The 23,362-nt window shown below is 34.8% G+C and overlaps 1 protein-coding gene across 2 annotated transcripts in view; it reads left to right on the top strand.

The window, feature by feature from the left end:
* LRPPRC (leucine rich pentatricopeptide repeat containing) overlaps nt 1-23,362 on the top strand; it is an 85,665-nt gene that overhangs the window by 34,689 nt on the left and 27,614 nt on the right. For both annotated transcript variants that reach the window (XM_014883175.2, XM_088161238.1), the window contains exons 20-25: nt 641-754; nt 1,964-2,094; nt 3,520-3,605; nt 5,244-5,448; nt 13,063-13,187; nt 13,808-13,914. In XM_014883175.2, coding sequence (XP_014738661.2) covers nt 641-754; nt 1,964-2,094; nt 3,520-3,605; nt 5,244-5,448; nt 13,063-13,187; nt 13,808-13,914 — 768 coding nt within the window. The remainder of the gene's footprint in view (nt 1-640; nt 755-1,963; nt 2,095-3,519; nt 3,606-5,243; nt 5,449-13,062; nt 13,188-13,807; nt 13,915-23,362) is intronic.

The raw sequence follows: 23,362 nt of genomic DNA, 5'->3' as shown, positions 1-23,362 counted from the left end.
TCACTAGCTTTCAGGTCATGGAAGTATATTAACGTTATTTAAATCTACCATTTGAAGTTCAGAGGTTACTTTCCAGAGTAGAAGTAAAGACTATCCAGATTTTCACATAGACCTGATACTTGACCTTGGAGTTGGCTGAGGTTTCATGCCTCAGTTTCCCTGTCTGGTAGATATTTTCTTGAAAGTTCTAGTTAGTTAACAGTAGTGGTGTGAGGCTTAATTCATGCTTGTAAATTACAGTGATCCACTTGAGTGGCAGGAACCATATAAATCCATACTGCTTCTAATGGTCGAGTGTCAAGTCTTTACATTTCTGATCTGAGCAAAGTGGAGATGGAAAAAGAAACAGGCTTCTGTTCCCTACTTCCTTGAACACAAAGAACTGAGTGCGAGAGAAAATAGTAATGTTGACCTTTGTAGATATATGACTTGATGTTGGGGTTTTTTTTACTGTATTCTGACTCAAGTCTTCAATTAGTATGTACTATTTAAACAGATAAAAGCACCTTAAATGATTAAAAAATTTCTTCGAGTATGAAAGAAGAGGATTATTTTGTCTGTCTTTTATTAAAGTGATCCGACAAGTTGTTCAGGGTAGGGTGTTTTTGCAATTGACATTCTTTCTGTTACCTCCATTTAGAGTGCTAAATCTGACGTGTCTGCTTTGGAGAAGAAGCTAGAAAAGCGAAAAGCTGTAAACCAGCCTATTACAGATGTCTTGAAACAACTCATACATGCTCTTTGTGAAGAAGAGGTATCTTAAGCAATGCAGAGATAATTGGAAACACATAGCTATATTTTTAAAGGGACATAAATGACTGTGTTATGGAAAGACATAGTTAAGCAAAGACAAGTGCAGTGCTTCAGGTTTCATGGTTTGATGCTTATAAATCAAACATAAGTGCAAAAAGCAATTAAATCAAAAGGTTAACTAATTTCAGCAACACCTTGAATGGCATGTTTTGGGGTTGCTGAAGTTTGTTTACAATAATCTGCAAAGTGAATGATAGTAACAGCTGTGATAGGTTTATCATACATGCCAAATGTCCTTTCAAGCCATGGCTCCGGTCTCTTATATCTAGATTGTCAAGCAACTGATACATGCACTAGTCATTTGCAATTCAAATATTACTAGGTTGTTAATGCAGGGATTGAAATTCCATTTTCCTGCAGGAGGAAAGCTCTTCTGAGATAAAGGGTCTCTTGCCTTCATTCGGCAGGCGTCCAGCTGTAGTTTACATTCATTTAGTGTGTGTCTGTAATTTGTGGGGTATCACCACACTTTTGTTCGGTTTCTTGTTCAGTATGATCCTGCCTATAAAGCTGGATATATAGGAACAGTAGCAGTTGTGCAGATGATGGCACAATATTCTCTGTTGCTACAAACACAATTTAGGAAGAGTTGTGTATCTCAGCTGTGTATCTCTACAATTTTGCATATGAAATAAGCCTAAATGCAAACACAGTTGCAAGTTCAAAGTGGTCAAATGTATGAATAAGAATTTATAGAAAAATAAGCTTTCTATGGAATTATTAAGTAGTTTCTTATTCTTTAGAAAGCAGTTTTGCTATGTGTTTGGCAGTGTACCAAGTGAAAATGGATATGAATTCCAAATAAATAAGAACTGTTTTAGAATACGGGTTAATCATGTTCATAGTCTCGGGATTAAAAAAAAAGAAGCCTCTTACATTAAAAAATGCAAGAAGTATATATGCAAAGCAAGAAAATTTATTTAGAGGTCTATTCTCAAATTAATGTAAAGGGTTTTCTACAAAAATAATGTTTGCAAAACAGCTTTCACTCTTAAAATTTGCTAAAGCATTACAGCACTGTTTTCATATAGCGATCCTACACTACTAAAAGCACTAAAGCAGTCATTTAACTGCACACTGAATGTATAAGATTCATAATGTCAGATTGACTTTTCCTCTAGTTCACATCTTTGCTTTGTTCCTTTTTTAGAATATGCAAAAAGCCCTTGAAGTGAAAGCCAAATACGAACCGGACATGGTTGTCGGTGGCTATGCAGCCTTAATAAATTTGTGCTGTCGACATGATAATGTAGAAGAGGCAATGAACCTGAAAGAAAAAGTGTAAGTACACCGGCACTGAAACATGTCACAGAGATTTATGCTGATACACAGACCTTGTTGAATTAAGTAGGTTGAGTATTAACCCCCTCATCCATTTTTAATTAGTTTTCCCCAACAATGTATGTGCATTTAAAACAGTCATGGGTGTGGTTTTTGGAAACAAAAAATTTGCTTTGTGTAATTGAACATTAGAAACAGCTACTTTGTGTGGTCAGTATTTTTTTTTTTTTATTTTGAAAAAGGCAGATTGCTACATAAGATGCATTTTATATTTATTTTAAACATGCATAGCGTCGAAATTGAATTTAGGCTTAATTTACAGTTAAAGATTGGTACCTGTATTGTGTGTTACAAAACACCTAGAAAGTGTTTAGAATGCAGGATACCTATATTGTTTTTAGAATAGCAGTGTTTGAGTAGCGTTACTTTAAGACTGTCAACAAGCATTCAATTTTAAATTTTTATATTCAGTTCTTTGTATCTTGCTGTAAAAGTTAGCTCCCAGCTAAAACATGCCATGCATGACTTAGCCCGGAGCAAATTCTTGCAGATGATCCTTCTATTTGCCTCTTTCCTTTTTCCCTTGAAAGGCTCCTTTAGGTCTGATGCTATAGGGAATTGAAAACAAGTTATATGTGACTTTCAGGTTCTCTCTCTCACATACACCCACAAAGTACTTGCTTAGGTTTTACAGTAGGTTGGCAGGCAGGTGCTCATTACACCCTGCTAGTGTTAGAAATGATGTGAAATGATTGAGCTGTGAATATCAAGAATTTTGCCACTCTACAAATAAGGGCTGTGTATTGGCTTTGGCTGCGCTTCTGCTCTCACACAGTCCTCAGAGTGAGCTTGCATGAAGTGAACTTCAGTCTTCTGCTGGAGTTTCACTGCTGTACGGCACTTCTACTGATCTGCCTCAAGCACAGCCTCATATTGCAAAGTGTCTCTTTGGATTGGTATGCAAAGAAACAGCCGTGGAGGAATTAACTTTTAGTACTTCCAGAGAAAAGAAACAATGCATAGCAAAAACTTCTAAATAGTAGCTTTTAACTTAGGTGAATAGTTGCAGTCTCTCTGTCGAAAAGTATATAGCCCTGTTTCAGTCACCTGCACTGTCTTCTTCCCAGGCTTCTGAAAAATACCCTATTTTATGCAATAACTACCAAATAATTAATTAAACCATCTGACTGATTCTCTGAAACATAACCTTTGGCTTTTGAGGGTGGGAAGGTGCATAGATCATCTTTTTAAATCATGTTCTAATGATGCATCTTTTTGATTCTATCAGATTTCTCCTTAAGACTTACTCTCATTTTTAGCTCTCAGTGCTGTTGTTGTGTTATGTAGTTCTAAAAAGAAATCTTTAACTTGAAGCTATAAAATGTGAGCCTCTATTGATAAAATTCTTAATGCTTTAATTTCCAGCTTCCCTAGGAATTCACCTGTTGCTCTTGACAGTGGAAAGTACGTAGCGCTGGTAGAAGCCTTAGAAAAGCATGGTAGACTAGAAGGTAATCCATTTGCTTTCATTGTGTGTTTCTGCTATATAATAAAGGTATCTTGCCTCAAGAATAAAAATGTGAGTTGATATTAATGGTATATCATGTCCTGAAAAGTGCTTGAACATTTTGCATACAAATTTGCATGTGAATTCAACCAGAGATGCTTGGACAGTGCAGGCCATTAGTTTTAATGGATTGGCAAGCTTGTCATTTACATTTGCACAGCTCAGTGCTTTTTGCATTTCTGCAGCTAGTTTTTATTAGCATTGCTGTTTGGATTGAGTTTGAAGATCATGACTTATGGCACAAATTGCGTATGTGCCTAGACTAATGGCTTTGTTTTTGCTTAAGAAGGTCTGAAGGCTGAACATAAAACCCATAAACATAACCTTCTCATAAGAGCCAAGTACTGCAAAAAAATAATTTAACTTTTCATAAAGTATGTATTTTTCTGTTACTATTCTTTTTTGTATTTGCTGTTGAATTTTATATTCAATCTGTAAACTGCCTAGAAATTTTGGCTTTTTAATGAGTGTTCTGCAAACTGCCTATTTTCGTATTTCTAGATGTTTGCATTAAGCTGTTAGCACTTTCATTTTGGTAATTTAGTCTAATAATTCTGTGGTTTACATGGTTTGGTTGATCTTTAAAAAGACTTCTAGACTGTCATTAGCTTTAAAAGGTGATCCTGAATATTGAGTTCTATGATTTTGTAAAATAACGGCTACACTAACGCTATAAAACATGTTTTAAACCTAGACACAAAATATAATAGTTTTATTTAAAACACTGTAAAATAAAACAAAAAAAATAATACAGTTCTTTTTCATGTAAGATCTTCCTCTGAAATTTGTCTTGGCCTCTTACTAAGTGTACTGTTAGAAAAATAGTAAACAAAGCTGATGTTGTCCAAATCATAATAAATCAGATCATGTCCACCTCTACATTAAGCAGTGTGAAAATATGAGCTTGGTTTTCATATCATGAATGTCCCTCAGAAAATAAAATAATTCAGAAATATAGCCAAACATAAAGTGGTCAAAACATTCTGTCTATGCAATAATTAAGAACATTATAAAAATGCACTTATTTCATATACAAAAATGTTTGTTTCCGCCTTACTAATGAAGCTTAATGAACCTAATGTTTTAACATGCAGTCTGTTAGAAAGCTTTCATTGGCTCTCCTTGGCTAATTAGTATCGACACAGCAAACAGGCCCTATCGGTATCAGACCATTAGTCTGGCTGTATATACAGTGTAAACATATCTTTATTATCTGGCCTCGTGACAAGCCATCTGCTGAAGAAACAATGGAGTGATTTAGCAGATGTTAGCATTGAACGATAAAAGCATCCATTTAGTAGAATCTTGCAGCTATAGGGCAGACTGTACAGGGTTATGTGGTGCAGAGTGGGCACACAGTTCCTATCTATAATTTGTAGTCAAAGTTGCAGCAAAATGATAAAACCATGCTATTGTGGATTTATAATTGTAGTCTCGTTTAGAAATGCAAGTAGTAATTAACTTGAAATCGGCATTATACACCAGAATTTACATTCCTGCTGGGTTTGAAATGCTGTTTTAATAGCAGTTTGTTTTCCCTACATGAAATTACCTAAGGGTCTTTTGTGTTGTTTCATTGTAGATGCTATTAACATTCTAACGGAGATGAAAGAGAAGGATGTTCCTATCTCAGGCAGAACAGTTGCATCTTTTCTCCGCATTCTTAATGCCGCTGCCATGCGAGGTGAAGTTGAAACAGTGAATCGATTACATGAGACCATTGCAAACCTGGGGTTGGTGCAAACTGCTGCCCTTCATGCCCCTCTGATTACAGTTCACCTTGAAAAGTAAGCTATGCCTGGGCTTCAGATGAAACAAGTTATGATATTTATTTGTATTCTGTGACCTGTGTACACAATTCACAGCTGCGTGTACGTATCTGGAAGTGCTCACGCACGTGCAATTACTGAAGTGATCTTGGAGCAGTAATGAACAAATATGTTTCCTTAATTTAGCTAAGTCTCTTTTCATCAGCTAGACATCATGTCATGATCTCTGGGAACAGCTGTGCTTTATGGGCACATCAGAGATGAAGTGGCTATATGTTGGAATATGCTTATGAATTAGTTTGTTCTAAAGTCTGTTTGACAGGATAGCTATTCAGAGCATGATAGGTGCAGTCTCAGCCCTTGTGGTTAAGTGGAACATGTTTTCTCATCAAAACAGCATTATTTTGCTGTGCCTTCCAGTATATCTCAGGTGAGTTGCAGGGCGATTGTTGAACACTGAAGTATTTTTAATTCATGTAATTCAAATAATTTGATATCATTGCCAGTAGGCTGCTGTGTTGCTGAATTTAAAATTCAAAGAAAATACTGTCTGGTATGTTATGTTTGAGGGGTTTTGCATATACATACTTTTAATACCGTTTATTAGAGAAAATGAATATTGTACAGGATTCTGGTGGGAAATATCTTTAATTTCATGTGCGTTATTCCTTTGCATACATTTTCATTTTAAGGTGTAGGGTATTTGAATTAACATACATATGAATTATGTAACAATTTCCTTCCAAAATTGAGGAAAGAATCCCTTTTCCTTTACCATATGAACAATCCTTTTATTATTCTTTTGTGTGTCACTTATATAGTTCCTGGATTTTCAACACTTGTAGCTAGAGTTTATAAATCAATTTCTTGAGATTTGGTTCATGTAAACAAAATGTTATGGCATAAATATAATACCTGTGAAAAACGTGAATTTTTCATACTATCATATAAGTCAGCCATGTAGGGGGTTTTAGTTCATGTAGGTGTTGTGGGTATGCAAGGTCTGTAAAACATTTCTGTATTGAAAATTCTTGAAAAAGAGGTAACTCTTGGTAGATGTGTGTACATTCTCTTTTAAAAACAATGTTTTAGTGAAGTGGTCATCAACAGTTAAGAATATTGTGTACATCTTCTCAGTCAGTGACTCTGCCTTGGTTGCATCACAAGCCAGGCAGATGTTTATGAAAGTAATTTAACTGCAATCATATGTAACTAATGTGTCGGAAAAATATCTGAAACGCTTTGCAGTGCACATAAGAGCAGCTGCATTTTACATAATTGCTTTATGCACCTTGACATGCAAGTTGTACCTGGTGCTACTTGGGCTCTTTTCACTTGAGTTGTAGTGTATGATGATGTAGATCAAGGTGTGATCACATGCAGATGTAAAGGGGGACAGTAATGAGTGTTATTTTAATTTGATTCCACTTTTTTTTTTTTATTATTACAGGTGTTTGGGAAAACTTTTTATAAAGTTGGAGGGTTTTTTTAATTAATAAAGGAGTTTTTGATGAGATTAGATTCATGAAGGAGGAAGTAGTTCCAGACTGTGGAATTGTATGGCTAGAAGTCTTTGGTCCTCACCTCTAGAGGTGATAATATATTTCATATATATAAATAAAACGCAAAGTAAGCTAATTTCTTGAGAGTTTTTTACCACCTTGTGTGTGGAGAGACTGCATCTTCTCTGATGGTAGACGGAATTTGGAAGGTTTTTTTTGCTTAGAAGGAATAGCTGCATTTTCACTGGGATGTTTGTCTTTTGGTGAGGGGGAGGTGTTGTGGTTTCGTATTTGTTTTGCTTCTATATGCTTAGAGTATTTTGAAAGTTATGAGTGACTGAAATATGTGTCGTTTCTTTCAGTAGTAGTGCTTATTATTTGCCATCCTACAGCTCAAGTATCATGCTGAAATGTTGTCATCTAGCTGCAGGTCATCAGCATGCCTCTGCAATAAGCTCTGGGATGTTTTTAAATGTTCCATAGCAGTGGTTGTACTAGTGGTTTGTGTTCTGAATTTATTTCAAATTTTTTAATTGCTTGTAAAGGAACGTGTGGTTCACTTCTGAAGATTTCAACAGTTATAGGTATAAATGGTTTTCATCTACTCTTTTCTTCCAGTCAAGCACTAGTGTAAGTTTAAAGTTTTCAATAGAGCATGGAAAAGAAAAAAATGTTGATGATGGACAGCGTAACTTTACAAAAGCCAGCATTCTAGGAGAATGGACATTTTACCTTTAATATTCTGGGAAACTTTTAACTGAAGTAACTAGAGAAAGAGCTCATACTTACCTTGTGGTTTTTCTGACACTGAGTAAGGGAACCACCCCCCCTGCATTGAATTGTCTGATTTTTATTTATGACCTTGAACAGTTTCTCAAGATGGGAAAATCAAAATTAAAAATTGAGACAGTCCACATGGTCTTGGTCTGTCATATAATGTGATAAACCTTCCTTGGATTGTGTGGCAATAATCTGCATGGATATAAAGAACCTGTGCTTTGTCTTAAAATATGTCTTACTTTTGAACTGGTTCCTCCAGCTGCTGATAATTTGAAAAACTTGTAATACCTGCACCATGTAAAATTTTTCAAGATTTTTAAGGATTGTAATTTTGGCTTAAGTTCTCTACTGACTCACCTTTGCGGAAAAAAAACAAAAAAAACCATCTTCAGGTTTGAAATTTACTAATTCCTGATATAAGAAGTGCTCTTAAGCAGAGGGAAGAAAATTTGCAGGTAAACTATGGAAGCGTTGTTTTACAGACCATATCAGTAAAATATTTGGTTGTTTTAAGTCAGGGAACACAAGCAGTTAATACCTGTATATTAAATGATAAAAAGGCTATAGTTGGATCCTTTTTCTTTAAAAATAGTTGGTGTATTTTAATACAACATTGTCCAGTAGAGCATTGTGTGCTCATTTGTCATTAATCTCATATAAACCCGTTTTGATTAGTTTCTTATGTAGTAGACAGAGCATGAATGCAGTGCCTTGACAATTTTCCTTCTGTTGTTTTCACGGAGTTAAAATCACCTGTGATTGTTTTTGAGATCATTCTCTAGCACTTACAAGTTACTCGACTTTTATATGCACTTTTAAAAGCAGGCATCTTTGTAAATTAAGTGATATTTTTAGTGGGGGACACCTGTGTCTAGTGGGGAGAATTTTTTCCCCATTTTTTAGCGGCTTTATTTCAAATATTGTATTAAAACTCCTTACATGTTGCAATGAAATTAGGGATGTTTGGCTCTCTTACTCCATTATTGCAATTAGGAATTTAGCATCATCAGTGCCAAAGGACAAAAGTGTCTCATTTGCCCTATGGGGACAGGACAGTGATAAGATGATTTTTCGTCAAGGATCATTGGGTCGTAATTAAGTTACATTCATGGCTATTGCTTTTTGAAGGATGATTGGTAAATGACAGGCTTCATGTGCTTGCTATGGACAGTGTTCACTAGGGTTTTTTCTCTCTCTGTCAGAAAATCCTGTTGAGTCTGATAATGTAAATGTGGCATTTTATTCTGAACAAAAGAGCAGGGAAATGAGCTATCTTGTCTAATCATTCAGTTGTTTAACACCGACTTCCAGTTTAGACTCAATTGGCTGGAAAGCACTTGACATGTGAAGTTAGTGCTGTTCGGAACGCATGTTTGAGTAAATTTTAAAGTAAGTGACAGCTAAATTGTACCTAGGGAAATTACAAAGCCTTCAACACAGTTAATTTTTTGGGGAGGATTAGTTGTAATTGCAATACCAGTCTCCTTGAAGATTCCTTAGTACAGCAAATGAACAGAAACACATTTAGCTCTTTCAAGAACCCGTTCTCTTCTAACAGAATAATTTTTGTAAAGCTGATTGTACCTTGCTGAATTGACTTCTCTCTACACTAACATCTGCTTCAGATTTGTAGAGAGGGATTTGTTTTACCAGGCTACCCTCCACCCCCACCCCAGAGAGTCCTTTTTTCTTTCTACCTCTCTAGTGATTTCAGGTTTGAGAGCTTTTCAATCAGTAAACCCCTTAGGTAAATTGCCACTTCACTAAAGCTTTATGCATAATGTTGCAGCACTTCATTCCAATTAAAATCAATATTTGGAGTCTTATTTTTATCAGGCAGACTCTCTGGTTGGGAAAGTTGTTTATTACAAGTAAAAGGGTTAGATTTAGTACTGCATTCTTAAAGCAAGAGGGGAGTGGCTTGTTGAAAGTGAGGGGGGCTGAATATCCAGGCATGGTATAGCCAGTCCTGGTACAGAGTGTGTCCTGCAGACCTTCTGACAGCTGAGTAATTTTGGCTCTTCAGATAGCTTTGTGTGATTAAAATTGTCCACACCAATGTTTTGGAAGATTGAACCCATAATACCTTTGACTTCATAGTCACTCTAAACAAAAACCAGAAGAGTCAAAAATCTTGTGTCTAAACTCAACTTTAGCTGGAAAATAATGCCCAAGTAGGACTATTCTGGGCCAAGTAGAATGTGCTCGTGGCTGAGGCTCCTTCTGTCATTCAAAAATAATAGTATGTCTTCTTTTTTTAAAAGAGCAAGTTTCAAAGTGCCAGAAAAATACACCTAATCTTTAAGTGGAACAGGTCTTAGTCCTTAACAGATAATATTTGTGAATTACTTAAAGCTGTAGTATCTGACCAACTCAAAATGAAGCATGGATCATCTATGTTCACACTATAAATACTGTTTATTCCAAACGGACGCTGGAAATCCAATTTTTCCAACATGGCTATGAGTAGATGGGCTTTTTTTTTTTCGTTTTGACTTGAATCATATTAATTAAATAGTAATTTTAGACAAGGCTTTTAATGTATTAGAGTAGTAAGTATCCTTTGGGAGGATAAAAGGGTGTTTGACATGCATAGCTTCTTACAGAAAGACTCCCAAATACTTTCAAATGTACAGCTGTTTGTTAGTTTCAACTCATTATGTCTAAATAACATTTTCTTAAAATGTAGATATTCTTTTTTGTGCAGCTCTTTTTATTATAATCATTACAAGAAACACATTAAAATGTTAGCTCTACTTGAAATTTGAAGCCTACAATGAGTTCCTGATTTTCATTTTCTAAAAGGACTGTAAAAACTGCTTACAATAGTAGCTGCTGGTACTTACTTGGAATTAACTGCATTTTGTGACAGTTAAAAATACTGTAGATCGTTAAATTGTAGAAGCTTGAGTACAAACATAAGCTTGATAATTTTTTCTTTGCAGTAGTGATACCAACAATTTTTTTGTCGAGTCTGAACTTCTCTATGGTTTATTGGTTTGTATTTGTCTTTGCCAGTTTTAGCATTCATATGTTTTATAAACCCTATTTTCTAGTAAACTGTGTATGACTGGTTGGTTGATTGAATGCACCTGAACAAATATATCTAATTTCAGTAGATTCAAAACAGTTGTAACAGCAAGTCGGCATGTAAGATACAGAACTCCTTAAATGCAGACTTAGCCCCTTTGAGCAGTAAGTCTCAGTAACAAGTACAATATTTCCATTTATTTTTGTCTCAGATCTTTGTTGACTGTTTTTCTGTGCAGTATTAATGCCTTCAGAAGTATACATGTGGAGACTAGAAAACTGTTAATGCTACTGCTTGAATGACATTCCAATTATTCATTCATTTATTGATAGCTTTGACCTAAAAACAGTCACTTTAATCCTTTAGGAATATAGCTGAGACAATACTATAGCTGTTTGAGCATCAGTCTGAAAAGCTAGATTTATCACCCAAAACTTTAATTTGAATGTGTAAATGTTGTTGTGCCTCCTTAGAAATTGAGTAGTTTTCTGTAAAACTGTTTTTTTTTCTTGATGTTAACTGAACTTGCATCTAAAGCAGGAGAAAAATACTGATTATATAAATTTATATCTGACTATGGTAACTACCATAGTATTTCGCTTTTATGACAGTAATCTAGCCTGCAACATCTACTTGCAGTTTTGAAATTAACCTGTAATTTAGTCTTCACCCCAAATGACAAAAATTCAAATGACTCCATGGGGTGCCAGAAGATGCACTGTAAACAGGGCTCAGTAAGGGGGATAAGGTAGAAATCCATCATCTTAGGTTCTTTTAAAGAATGCCAGTATTACTGAATAAAATTAATTCTTCTTCTATATTTTGCTGTTAAAAATTTTAAAAATATTAGCCTAGGTAATGAGAGTAGTACATAGTCGTTTAGATAGTTCATTCTTTGAAAAAGTAAAATCTGTGCTGCACAAGAAATGCATTGTGAGGAGAGAACATCTGAATTGGTCTTGTTTTAACAGTAATATCTTGATTTAAGGTTTTGTTGATGAAAAATAAGGTTGCTTCAGGAATGTTAAATCATTATTTCGAATCAGCCTTTCAGATTCTGTTGTTAAGTGATTTAAAAAAAAAATTCCTTAGGTGACTTTTATCACCCTTATCAAATAAGGCTGTTGAAATCTAAAATGCAGTCTTACTGACTGTGTGGCCACTTAAATTTTGTGTGGAGGCTTGGTTTGTTTCAGCTTAAACCTTACCCTTCAAATAATAAATTGGCATATTGTTTTACCAGTGTTTATGTGGTTGTCCTTGGTTGTTTGTGGTGTTTTTGCTTTATTTGTTTGGTTTTGTTTCAAGATCGGGTTGTAATCCTTTGAATAAAAAGTCTGCAGCAGATTATTAAGTACAGTTAGTTACACAGTATAGAAGGTTATTTTGTATTTGTTGTTACTGTGATTGTTTTTATGACTTTCCAGTTTTGCATTTTAATTATGTATACCTCTGAAGGTGTTCATAGTGTATATGTAGGTATAGTAAAATTGAGTGAAAGATTGAGGTACCAAAAATGGAAATACTCTGTGTGTTACTTCTACTTGCTGCTCAAAGGCTCCTGACTGAATGCATTTAATACTGTCTTGCACACTTGCTTATTACTACATGGATTTACCCTAGTGCCATGTCTTCTATGACATGAATAGGCCAGCATAAAACACATTTTGGTACCATACTATATTGTTGAATTAACTGTAAACATTGCATTTTTTAGAGTAGAAAATACCTGTTTGATTCTGATTTTCATACAGAACGGAATAATGCTACAGCCCTTTCATTGTGATGGAATGGACATCAACAGATGATTTCTAGTCACTGTTAAGGTGTAAAATCAGTACAAAGCAATCTAATGAGCTGTAGTTATCTTATTTAACTCTAGTGATCTATACTGAAACAAAATATTGTGGAATAATTGTGAAGAACTTAAAAATTGGAAATAGCTAGATATAGATATAGAGGTAAAAGAGTCTACATGGTATTACTTACAAATGAGAAAAATAAAGTTGCTAAACACTTAAGTGAATTTTCCATGGAATTTTGGTTTTGTCAAGATAGGACATAGCATAACTTAAGAATATTGCTCAAAAATTAAGTGCAGCTGATGCTGAGGAACATTCACACCTTTGGCTAATTTGTAGTGAGCAGTGGTCATGGAATCAAAAATAATAAAGAGTTGAGGGGGGAATAAGCACTTGGATTATAGAGCGCTAAATTAATTTTCTGTGAAATTAAGATTAAAATTCTGTGAAATTTTCAAGATGCATTGCTCCTGCTCAGAATGTTTTTTTTTTTTCTTGTTTTGTTTCATTCCACAAGGGGTGACATGCCTGCAGCTCTGGAAGCTTTAATCAGCTGTTACAAGAAGTATGGTAAAATTCTTCAACTTCATAACATCTACTGTAAACTGGTAGAAAAAGGAGATGCTGATCTTCTGCAGAAGGGTTAGTTGAATGTAATCAAATGCTGTCTGCTAATATGAAATGTTTTCTGGGTTTTTTTCTTCCAGGATTTGTATATCGTTTCTTGAAAGAAAAAAAAATTGTCTTTATATGTGTTAACTTTAAAGCACTAATATTGCCTGCATTCTTCAGATTGAAAAATTGCTTGTAATTTAAAACATAGAACAGCTCTGTTTGTATAATACATCATTGAGCTCTGCAAGATTACTGCTAATACTTATTCTAGTTATGTATGTTACTGTTAAGAAACAAATTAATAGTAACACATCACAATAAAAAGTGATACCTCTGTTTTTCAAATAGCTGTGCAGATCACAAACCATGTATCCTCACTTTTTATGAGCAGAGCATGCCAATATAATCTGTTTTGTTGAATTTAGTTCAAAATGTAGCATAGATAAACAGAAAAACATTGTAAATATACTCAGTCACAAAGCTACAACAAATTGTGTTGTGTGTTATAATCATTCTGTTTCAGAATTTATCCCCTTACAGCTTATCTTTTGTGAGGCTTGGAAAATATTAGTATTAGGAATGTCTGACATAAATACTGAAATACTTCAATATATTGAGTAAATTAATGAGTTTTATTCTGTCTTTAGTTTCAGATTTTGTAAGCAGAGAATATGGTGACATGATGGCTCTTTACGATCTCTTCTTTGCCTTCTTGCAAACAGGAAAATACAAAGAGGCCAAGAAGGTCATCGAGGTGGGATTTTAACTATAGTACTCTAATCGTGCAGCTATTTAGACTCTTAATTAGAAACATTTAAAGTTTTTAACCTTTAATTAGACTTATTCTGATTCACATTTAATAGAATGCAATCTCAGTAATAAAAAAGCCTCGGCCAGCTTTATTTTGTGTAATTACAGTTCAGAAGAGAGACAGTCGTCTTGTACATTGAAATTGTGTCCTCACTTTTTCAAATATGCTCTTATATATCAAAATGATATTTGCATATTAAATATCGGATTGTGGAACAATTAAATTAAACTGGCATTCCTGGGTGTAAAGTTGCTAATCCTCTTTCCGAAGGAATTCTTTGTTCTTAAAAGCACTGGAATTTAATTTGCTGCAGACCATGCTCAGATTTATTTGTAATGCTTGTCTACAAGTTAATCAGCCAAACAAGCGCTGTCTGCTACTGTTTGGCATTTAATTTAGCATTTCTTCTCTCTCTCCCTTTTTCAGGATAGTAAGCAGCTTATAGGAAGTGGTAGGTGACAAACTTGGTCTATTTAGGATTAGTATACTTTATCTAGACTTGATTGAAATTGTGCTTACTGAAATTGATAAGTCAAAGGGGCAGCTGCAGTGTCTGCCCAGATTGTGATTATTTTTTCTTCTTTACACAGTTGTATGTTTTTAAAATGCTGCATAAGTTTTCCACTTAATGTATGGGAGGAGGCAGAAAAAGTAATAGTTTGTCCTCAGCATTTTTGTGTTATGCACATACCCAATTCTAACGTATATTTGTAGGATTTTTTTCTTCCTGAGACAAAGAATGCTTTTTCTCCTAGTTTCCCTCAGAGTATCTAAAATACCAGCTACCCCTGCTTGAATTTTCTAATGGAATTCTTTCTTTTAAAAAATCTTAACTGAAGATGTGTTTATTTGTCTGTGGTCGAACAATACTGTCCTGCTGTGGGGCGTGTGGATATTTCTAAGCACAGTGTTAAAACACTGGTATTTTTGTTCTGAGAAGGTGTTTTGGAGCTCAAATCTTGCAATACAGAAGAACAGAAATATCAGTATCTGACAGCAGATGACACTGAGGAGTTGAGTTCTTTTTACTGTGATTAAAGCATATAGGAGGTAAAAGTACGAAATCTGAGTTTTGGAAGTAAAAGCTAAATGAGCAAAACTCCTACATCATGTAATTTAGCAGCTCTTTCTTTGATACTGGCATTTAATTTCTCAGAATTTGTATTTGTGTTCTGGAGCTCAGCAATCATGAACAGGATAATAAGCAAGTTATCAAATTGTAGGGGCTCTGAAACTCTTGTCATTTTCTTAAAACATGCCAGATTTTTTTCTGCAGGTATGCAGTATTTGTTGATTGATCTTAAGTTACTTAACTAACCACAGATGTTTAGGCATAAATCTTAACACCAAATATCAGGAGATTAAATGGAAGGTTTCCCACCTTTCATGTTAGTTAAAATATTTTTATCTAACTTCTATGAAGTATGAATTAAAACTTCGTTTATGCTGTGGAAGAAGAGCTGGTTTAAATTACAGAATTCGTAGTAGTATAGGAATTTAGCTGGGAATAATATGCATGTATTTAACCAGTAGAAAAAGTGTCACAAAATCAATTCCTCTATGGTGCATAATATTTTAAGTATTCTTTTGTTATGTCACAATATTTTAAGTATTTTCAAAGAAATTATTTCCAAAAGGGGAGGACAGAAACCTTAAAATTGATATTTTACTGAAGAAGAAAATTGTTTGTATGTTTTAAAACATAAGCAAGTTCCTATTTGCTTTTTGATTTGTTGGGAAGTGAAAGCCTTGATCAGTATAATATGAAATTTTGCGTGTATGTGTATATATATATATATATATATAAAATGAGGTGTATGTGTATTCTTTTTTCTAGTCCAGTGGGTTTTGTGACTAAATTACTTCTCTTGATGGTCATCTCAGATTATTTTTCTATCTTATTTGCTTGTGAAATAATATTCAGTGAAGGAGATCAGTTGGTTCTGCTTTCTCTTTTAGATGCTGTTGCATGAACCTTTAAGCATAAACTTTAATCAAGTATTGCTGATGGTGATGGTAAATTAATTTTAGTGATATTGTTTGTTTTGAAAACATCTATGGAATTAATAGAGTATCTAAAAGGATAATAATAAAGCTGGAAAAAACCCTCCTTAGGAGCTAAGGAAATGAGCACTGTGGAGGATATGGCTGCTTAAATGGGATTTTTATTCATTGGAGACCACTGCCTCTGCTTACTCTTGCTATATTTAGAAATTAGAGGTACACTAGATGCTTATGTGAAACTTAGTGACAAGTGTTGCTTTGAAAAACTTGGGTCTCAAAGCCCTAGGAAAGAAAAATAACTCTTAAATCTCAAATCTTCGGTAAAATGAAAGTGGGTGACAATACTGGGAAAGGACAAAGGATAAGATGTGACTGAGATTATAAAAATCAGGTCAGACTTGTGTATGTTACATTATCTGGCCACAAATGTGTTGTGAATGCATGTATATGCAAGATCATGTTATGGGATATAAGGAGACAGCTGAAAGCTCTGGGTCTAGTCTGCTTGCTGGAATAAAAGCAAGACTAATCAGAGAATGAGAGTGTGAGAAGCAACAGAAGGGAAGTACAAAGGAGGCAAAGAGTTTGTCTGACCAATGGTAGAACAGCTAGACTGAAGCCTGTGGTAGTTTGGTGGTGGGAGTCTCTTCTGAGGCAGTGCTGCCTGGAAGAGATGCTGGGTTTGAGAAGACTCTGGGGGAAGTGCTGTTCCTGAGGCATCATGGGCTTTGTGTGAGAAGGTTTGCAGTCTTGTTGAACTGCCTTGTTAAGCACTTGAAAGTCTTGTTCTCAAACACAATAGCTAGAAGTAGGGTAGCCTTGGCTTCTCCTTAAAGTGTAAGTCTACTTTATTCTAGCTGTGTCTGGAGGTTGCTGAGCCCCCAGAGTTGTGCTGGTAGATGCTGTTTTGCTTTACACTGAAAACAAGTTCTACCAGTGGGTGCTGTAGTACATCAAGACATGATTTGGTCTTCTTGATTGAAACTCACCTGCTAAGTTGGCTTTTGTCTTGAGTCCTTCAAAGATGATCATGTCAAAACAATCTCTCTGCTTGCCCCTTACCACAAGGTCACATACTAGCTTACTTTCCTTTGCATTGGCACAGCATGTCTTCTATGTCATCAAATCTAGCTCTGGATACTTGAAATTTTCCCCCTTACTTAGAAAGGCAGCTTAATTGCCTTTTGTCCTTGAATTTTCATAAGAAAAAAGGAAGAAAATTATGTCAGTATGTTTTGCCTTTAACTAAATCAAACTACATTATAACAAATATAGGCTAAAAGAAAGGGATGGGAATTTTCAATAAATAGGATTAGGGGAAAAGTACTTTCTAAAAAAATGCTTATTTTACCTATCCTCCAAAATGTTTTCTTATTTCAAAAGTATTTAGTCAGATCTCCTCTTAGAGAGAATTCTGAAGTAATTGTGGAGAGAATCTAGAAGAATTGTTTGGCCTTATGCTTTTCTAAGTTTGGTATATAAATGATAAAAAAATATTTTAGAGCCTGGTCCCACAGATCTCTCATCTTCTTGCCTGTACTGGACAGTTAAAAGTCTCTTTTGTTTACTCAGCTGTTGATTGCCCCTTTATTAAGCAGATGTTTAAGATCTGTATAAATGGGAAGGTCATCCAGAAGAGTAGGAGTAAAAAAGGGAATGTTACACCACCTTGGAGGAATTTTTTTATTCCACTTTTCACCTGTTTGAGTGTTTTCATGCTGCACAGAGGTTTACAAATTTCACTACTTATAGTAGTTAAAATATAGTTGATGTCTATAATTTTTATTGGATTTAATATTTTGATCATGTCTGAATCTTTCACCAAGATGTCATAACTTGCAGCTGTTTTGCATTCATGATGGTTCAAGATTTCTAGACTCACCCTTTTTCCTTAATTTACTCATGTTTAATGCAGCTACTTAAATACCCACAGAATGAGTGTGTAATGCAGCCCTTGCCCACTCTTGGCTTTTACTGAAAAGGTTTGTATCTCATTCAGTAATGTAACAATCATGCAGCAGAGGGTCGAGCAAAGCTCATCTATAAATCTGCTTACTGAAAGTGAACCATATTTTCTTGAAGCAGAAATGAACATTGCATTCCTGTGACTGAATAGGCAAGGATTACTGATGTTCAACCATTTCTCCACTGTATCAATAAAATCACTGCACCTTAAATCAAGTTTCATTGTACAGCAGAATACCTAAATAAACCAAAACAAGTGCCATGTTCAGAATGGTATCAGGTCACTTGCATTTTTAGTTGGGAGTTTATAGACTCCTGATAGGAGGTAGGAGTTGGTAGCAGTGTTCCACTGTCTTCGTGTTGTTCAGCAGATGCTTCTTGAAATCTTTCTAGATCAAATCACATCAGCTGTTTAAATAATAACTGTTAATTTGCTCCTTCAGTGAAAGAGTAAAAGATTTCGTTTCTGCTCTGGTTTTGGTTTTGTTGGAAATGAAGGCAAAGAGGATTGGAATACAGGGAAAGATATCAGAATGTGGGGGAGAGGTTTTTCTGTAGAAGTTCGACCTGTGTATTTTGTTTCCACTAGAGGAGCCTTCCTTAAAAATGGCCATGGATAGTGCCTGGCTTCAGAATTCTTTTAACCAGATTTTAATCTCATACTAAATATGTTGTTTATATTTAATAATTAAATTTATCATACCATATCCCATATATCTTGAGACATTAGTGTGAAGAATTCAGGGACAAATGGTTGTGAAGTAGTTTCATGCAATGTGTTCCGTTGTGAAGAAATGTAAGAAAAGGCATTTGCTGCTGAAATCTGGGACCTGACAAAAGAACTGGTTTGGGTGAGTTTAGTGTACAGGAATATATCTATCAACAGATGTCAAGTTAATTTAGGAGGTAAATAGATTTAAGCAAAGAATTGTGACATCCATTGTCAGCAGACCTCAAGATACCAGTTGCCATTGGATTTAATCTGCCATAAAAACAATGAGAATATTTCTACATGATATTGAGAGATTACAACCTTCTTTCATGCAGATTGCTTTTTTTAAGAGTCTGCATCATAAAATTGAGTGCTGCTGATTTTATGCTGGAGATGAACTACCAGGAGAAGATGCTTTCTTGATTGGTGACAGCAGGGTTGGGGGAGTGAGGGGGGTGCATGAGTTATGTGTAATTTAGTAATGGTTATATCTAGTGTCTGAATTTATTTACAAAGATTTATTTTTGGTCCTGTTGAGAAAAGAGTGGAGGTGATTAGAACAAAATTTACATGTTTCTGAACAAGATTGTATTAGATAATGGTGGTCTGAGGTTTAGGAATAGTTTGTAGGGGGTGTAATAGCTTTTATTAGGGTAACTGTATACTACCGAGATGGAGGCGAAAGAGCTTTTAAGCATGCAAGCCCTATAATTATAAGAAAAGATTAATTTTTTAAAATTATTATTATTGGGTCCTGTTAGTCCAATAAAATCATTACTTCTCCGTCTGAAACTGGACTCTGATGCAGTCAGTTATTAGTGAACTTGGATTTTCTTTCCATGCATCAATGTATGTGGATTAATTTAAAAAGGGATGCTTACTAGTGCAGTGCACATTATTTAAAAGTTCTTAAGTATTCCTTTCTTACAGGGGAGGGATATGTTTCAAATAAGTAAATTTGGTAAAGGAGATGACTACTGAAAAAATTCCTTCCTGAAAGGAAGACAGTAATGTGTTCAAAATGTGGGATTACAGCAAGATCTGTGCCTCTTTTCTTAGCTCCAGGGACTTTGTGTTAGAAGGAAGAGGTTTATAATGCTTTTTTTTTTCATTCATCATACACTATAAAACCACATTACAAGACCAAGGGCAAATTTTTGTTCTGTTTTGAGTCTGGGATAACCTTGAGAACTTTGTTTTAAGCAGAGTTTTCGTGTATTTTTGGTGTCACCTTTTCTTCCACTGTGATTACTGTTGTGATTGTCTATTTTTTTTAATGTAATAATATTTCACTGAGTAATTTAGTTTGGAAAACTTTCTGGTAAATGTAGAATATTCCAATAGTGATTAAATGTACATCAGTTTCAGTTGTGTTGAGTAATGATAAAGTTGTAAAACACTATCCTACCTTTATTTTAGTATTTTTGGAAAATAATCAAGCTGCCTGACATTTTTCTCAATGTTTGCCTAACAGAAAGCAGTGTATATTCGTCTTTCAAGTGAAATAAATAAAATCATGAGTATTTACTCAACAGATACTTGTGTTAATAAAATCAGTGAACTGTGAAACTGACAGAAGCTTTGAAGCAAATACATACTTAGGAAGAAAAAAAACACAAACCAACAGTACAAACTTTCCCAGTGGAGACTGCAAGCTTTGTATTTTCTTACTGTAAACTACTGCTGCTTTTTACATGAAAATTGATCTAGTAAAAGTTGACTGGTTGCTACCTTGTGTGATTGTAGGATAGGCAGGAAGGAGAGCATGAGCTTGAATTCTCATCAGTCTCAGGAGAATAGTTAGTGAGGATCGATATGTAGACACATGTCCCCTTTGCCTTTCATTAAATATCTGGTACTGCAAATAAAATATCAAATACACTATAGCTGAGTAGGCTTTGAAGGCATGACTTGCAGTGGAAAAACTCATAAGTTTCAATATTCCAGTACTGCATTAGAGTGCTTGCCCTCATTATCAAACTTGAAAACTGGACATATTGAAGGTATAGATATAATTGTTTTCAAGCTTACATACAGTGTTCCCTTCACCAAAAAGTTGAACAAGAGTCCACATATTTTAGATGAGTTTCTCTTTAAAGAATTCAGTATTATGGGGTTCTATTTTGTTTAGTGATATTTATTTATGGGCAAAATTGCTTATAAAGAAGAAAAGAAATTACAAGTTTTTTAGAGAGTTTGCAAGGTTTTCTTTTGTTTAGAAGGAGTAAAGTGAGTGAGGGTATTTTTCTGTGCCATCACCGAAGAAACCATTTTTGAAATCATTGAGAGCTAAACTTCTTTCAAAGTGGAAAAATGAACTTGTAGAACAAAAGTATTGCTTCCATTGCTAGCTATAAACAGCTGTAGCTGTAATGTCATCCTGGTAGTACAATGACTTAAAGAAAAGCTGAGCTAGGAGAGCACTAATATGTTTTATTAGACAGTTGATATGATTGCAACAGGAAAGGTGCTTTTTGATGAACAGGTTATTTTTAGATCCCTCAGTCTCTGAAGCTGCATCTTTTGTGAGCTTCTGGACTATTGCATGAAAGTTCAGAGCCAATAATCAAAATAGTTTGTTTTTTCTGTATCTTCAACAATGCTACTTCATTTAGACTTTGCTATAAAGATTATAGTGGGGGAAATATAGCAAAGTGGTATACCTGCATATATATGACCTCAAGGTGTAAGATTATTTTAAAAAAACAATGTATACATGTTAATTGATATTTAAAAAAAAAAAAACTAATGCATTGTTATTTGGAAGTAAAGGAGTGTTTAGCAGGAGAAAAAAATAATAGAAGTGTAAAATAATTTTAGTCATTTCATTCAATAAGTAGACTAGGATGGCTACCTAAGGTACAGAAATTTTATATATGTTCAAACTTTCTGATTAAGAAGTGCACTTACTGCTTAGTAGAAGTGAGGACTTTTGCAACAAGTTTTAACCTAGGGGAAGAATCAAGGAGAATATCCAATGTTTGTTGTAAACAGCTTTGTTCAAATAACCTGCCATGCAAAAATATCCCAGGCTTCATTAAAGCTGTATGGAATTTGTGAGATTTTCCTAGACATTTTTGTGGAATCAGGGAAAAATCAGTCTTTAAATTAAGAACTTCCCATCAAGTGTTCTGTTTTCCCTGACACTTATGTTGGAGAGAGCTGTTAGAAATGACACACATCAGTTCTTATAGCTGTCTGCCCAAGGCTGTCTGCTTGGAGAAGTTAAGCATTTTCCTGCAAGACATTGCTTTGGCATCTAAATCTCAGTAACTGGTTCTGGTACTGGTAGCATAAGTCTGTTATTGCTGCTGATGTAACTCTGCATGAAATGTTCTGCTTCCTTTAGCAGCATTAGCTGTCTCTTGCCATTACTGGCTTTTTCAGCTGCAAAGAGAGGAATGAAAGGATCTATCCTTCCAAAGAATACCATTGGGAAGTGCAACATGGATGGCTTTTGTAAAATCTGGCTGTATCTTTCCAATATGTTTGAATTAGTGATTATAATAGAACTGTTTCCCTAAGAAAAGATTGAACTTTTTGCAAAGAAAATACAGAAATTTTGAAGTAAAAGTAAACTACTTAAGGTCGTTGGGGTTAAACTTGAATAGTTAGAATTGATGTGTTATTCACAGTGAAGTTATGAAAGGCTAGAATAAGTTGACTGGTATATGTAAGAATTATTTTGCCAAACAGCACACAGTAGTCATTTGTGAATGTGCAGTGTTGGAAGGTTAAAACAGAAGCTCTCCATCTGAAGTCACATACATGCCAAATCAAAAATGCTGTTGCTGGTTTTTAAACAGTTATGCAACCTAAGCCAGCAAAAGTGGCACTGTTTTGGGGCAGTTCTAACTCTTAGTTTGCTGAAAGTCATCTTTTTGAACAGTGCTCAGGGATTCTGGTCTGGTATGTTGGTTTTTGTGGTTTCTCTAAGTAAGTCTTGTGTTTAAAGAGAAAAAGGTTGGTTTGAGCAAATGGAGAGGGGTAAGTAAACATTTTCATATGTTTGCTGTAGCTTTTTAAACTCTTGTTAGAAAAGCTTTTTTGAGGGTAAAGTATCAGTATGGTTCTACTGACTGTAGCACTTACAGAATACTAATGTAAACAGAATTTGAATATTTCTATCATTATTTAAAAATCTGGACAAACATCTAATAATTTCCTCTCTATTAGATTCCTCTCTATCTAGACCTCTCTAACAGGTCAGTATTTTTCCAGACAATCTGTTTTCTTTCAGCTGTAATAGGTAGAAATTAGCTCAAATAAAAATGTTAGTACAGAAAATCTGCTGATTGGACCCCTTCAATCACCTGTCTGAAGTGACTGGTTCTCGGAAGGAGGAGAAAAAATTAAATGCTTTCAGAGTGTTAGGACTGTTGCATTTTCATGATTTTTGAGTGCTGTTTGACAAGAATTCTTGCAAAGATGCAGCACATTTTTCCCTTTCTGGTTAGTGTTCCTTACTGTGTGTGAAGGTGTAGAATCAGTGAGTAAATTGGTGTGGGTGTAAGTGTAGAATAAGTGTAATTGTCATAGAATCACAGAATATGCTGAGTTGGAAGGGGCCCATCACGATCCTCAAGTCCCACTTCTGGCCCTGTGTGGGACACTCCATGAATCACATCACATGTAAGTTTTGATCAAAACTGATTTCTATAGGACTGATTTCTATAAGAGATATGATGAAGTAGCTGAATTAAATTAGTG

Source organism: Sturnus vulgaris, chromosome 3 (genome assembly GCF_052056855.1).
Source record: "Sturnus vulgaris isolate bStuVul1 chromosome 3, bStuVul1.hap1, whole genome shotgun sequence".
NCBI classification, from domain to species: Eukaryota; Metazoa; Chordata; class Aves; order Passeriformes; family Sturnidae; genus Sturnus; species Sturnus vulgaris.
The sequence above is the reverse complement of the archived record's forward strand: the minus strand, read 5'-3'. Positions and strand labels throughout refer to the sequence as shown.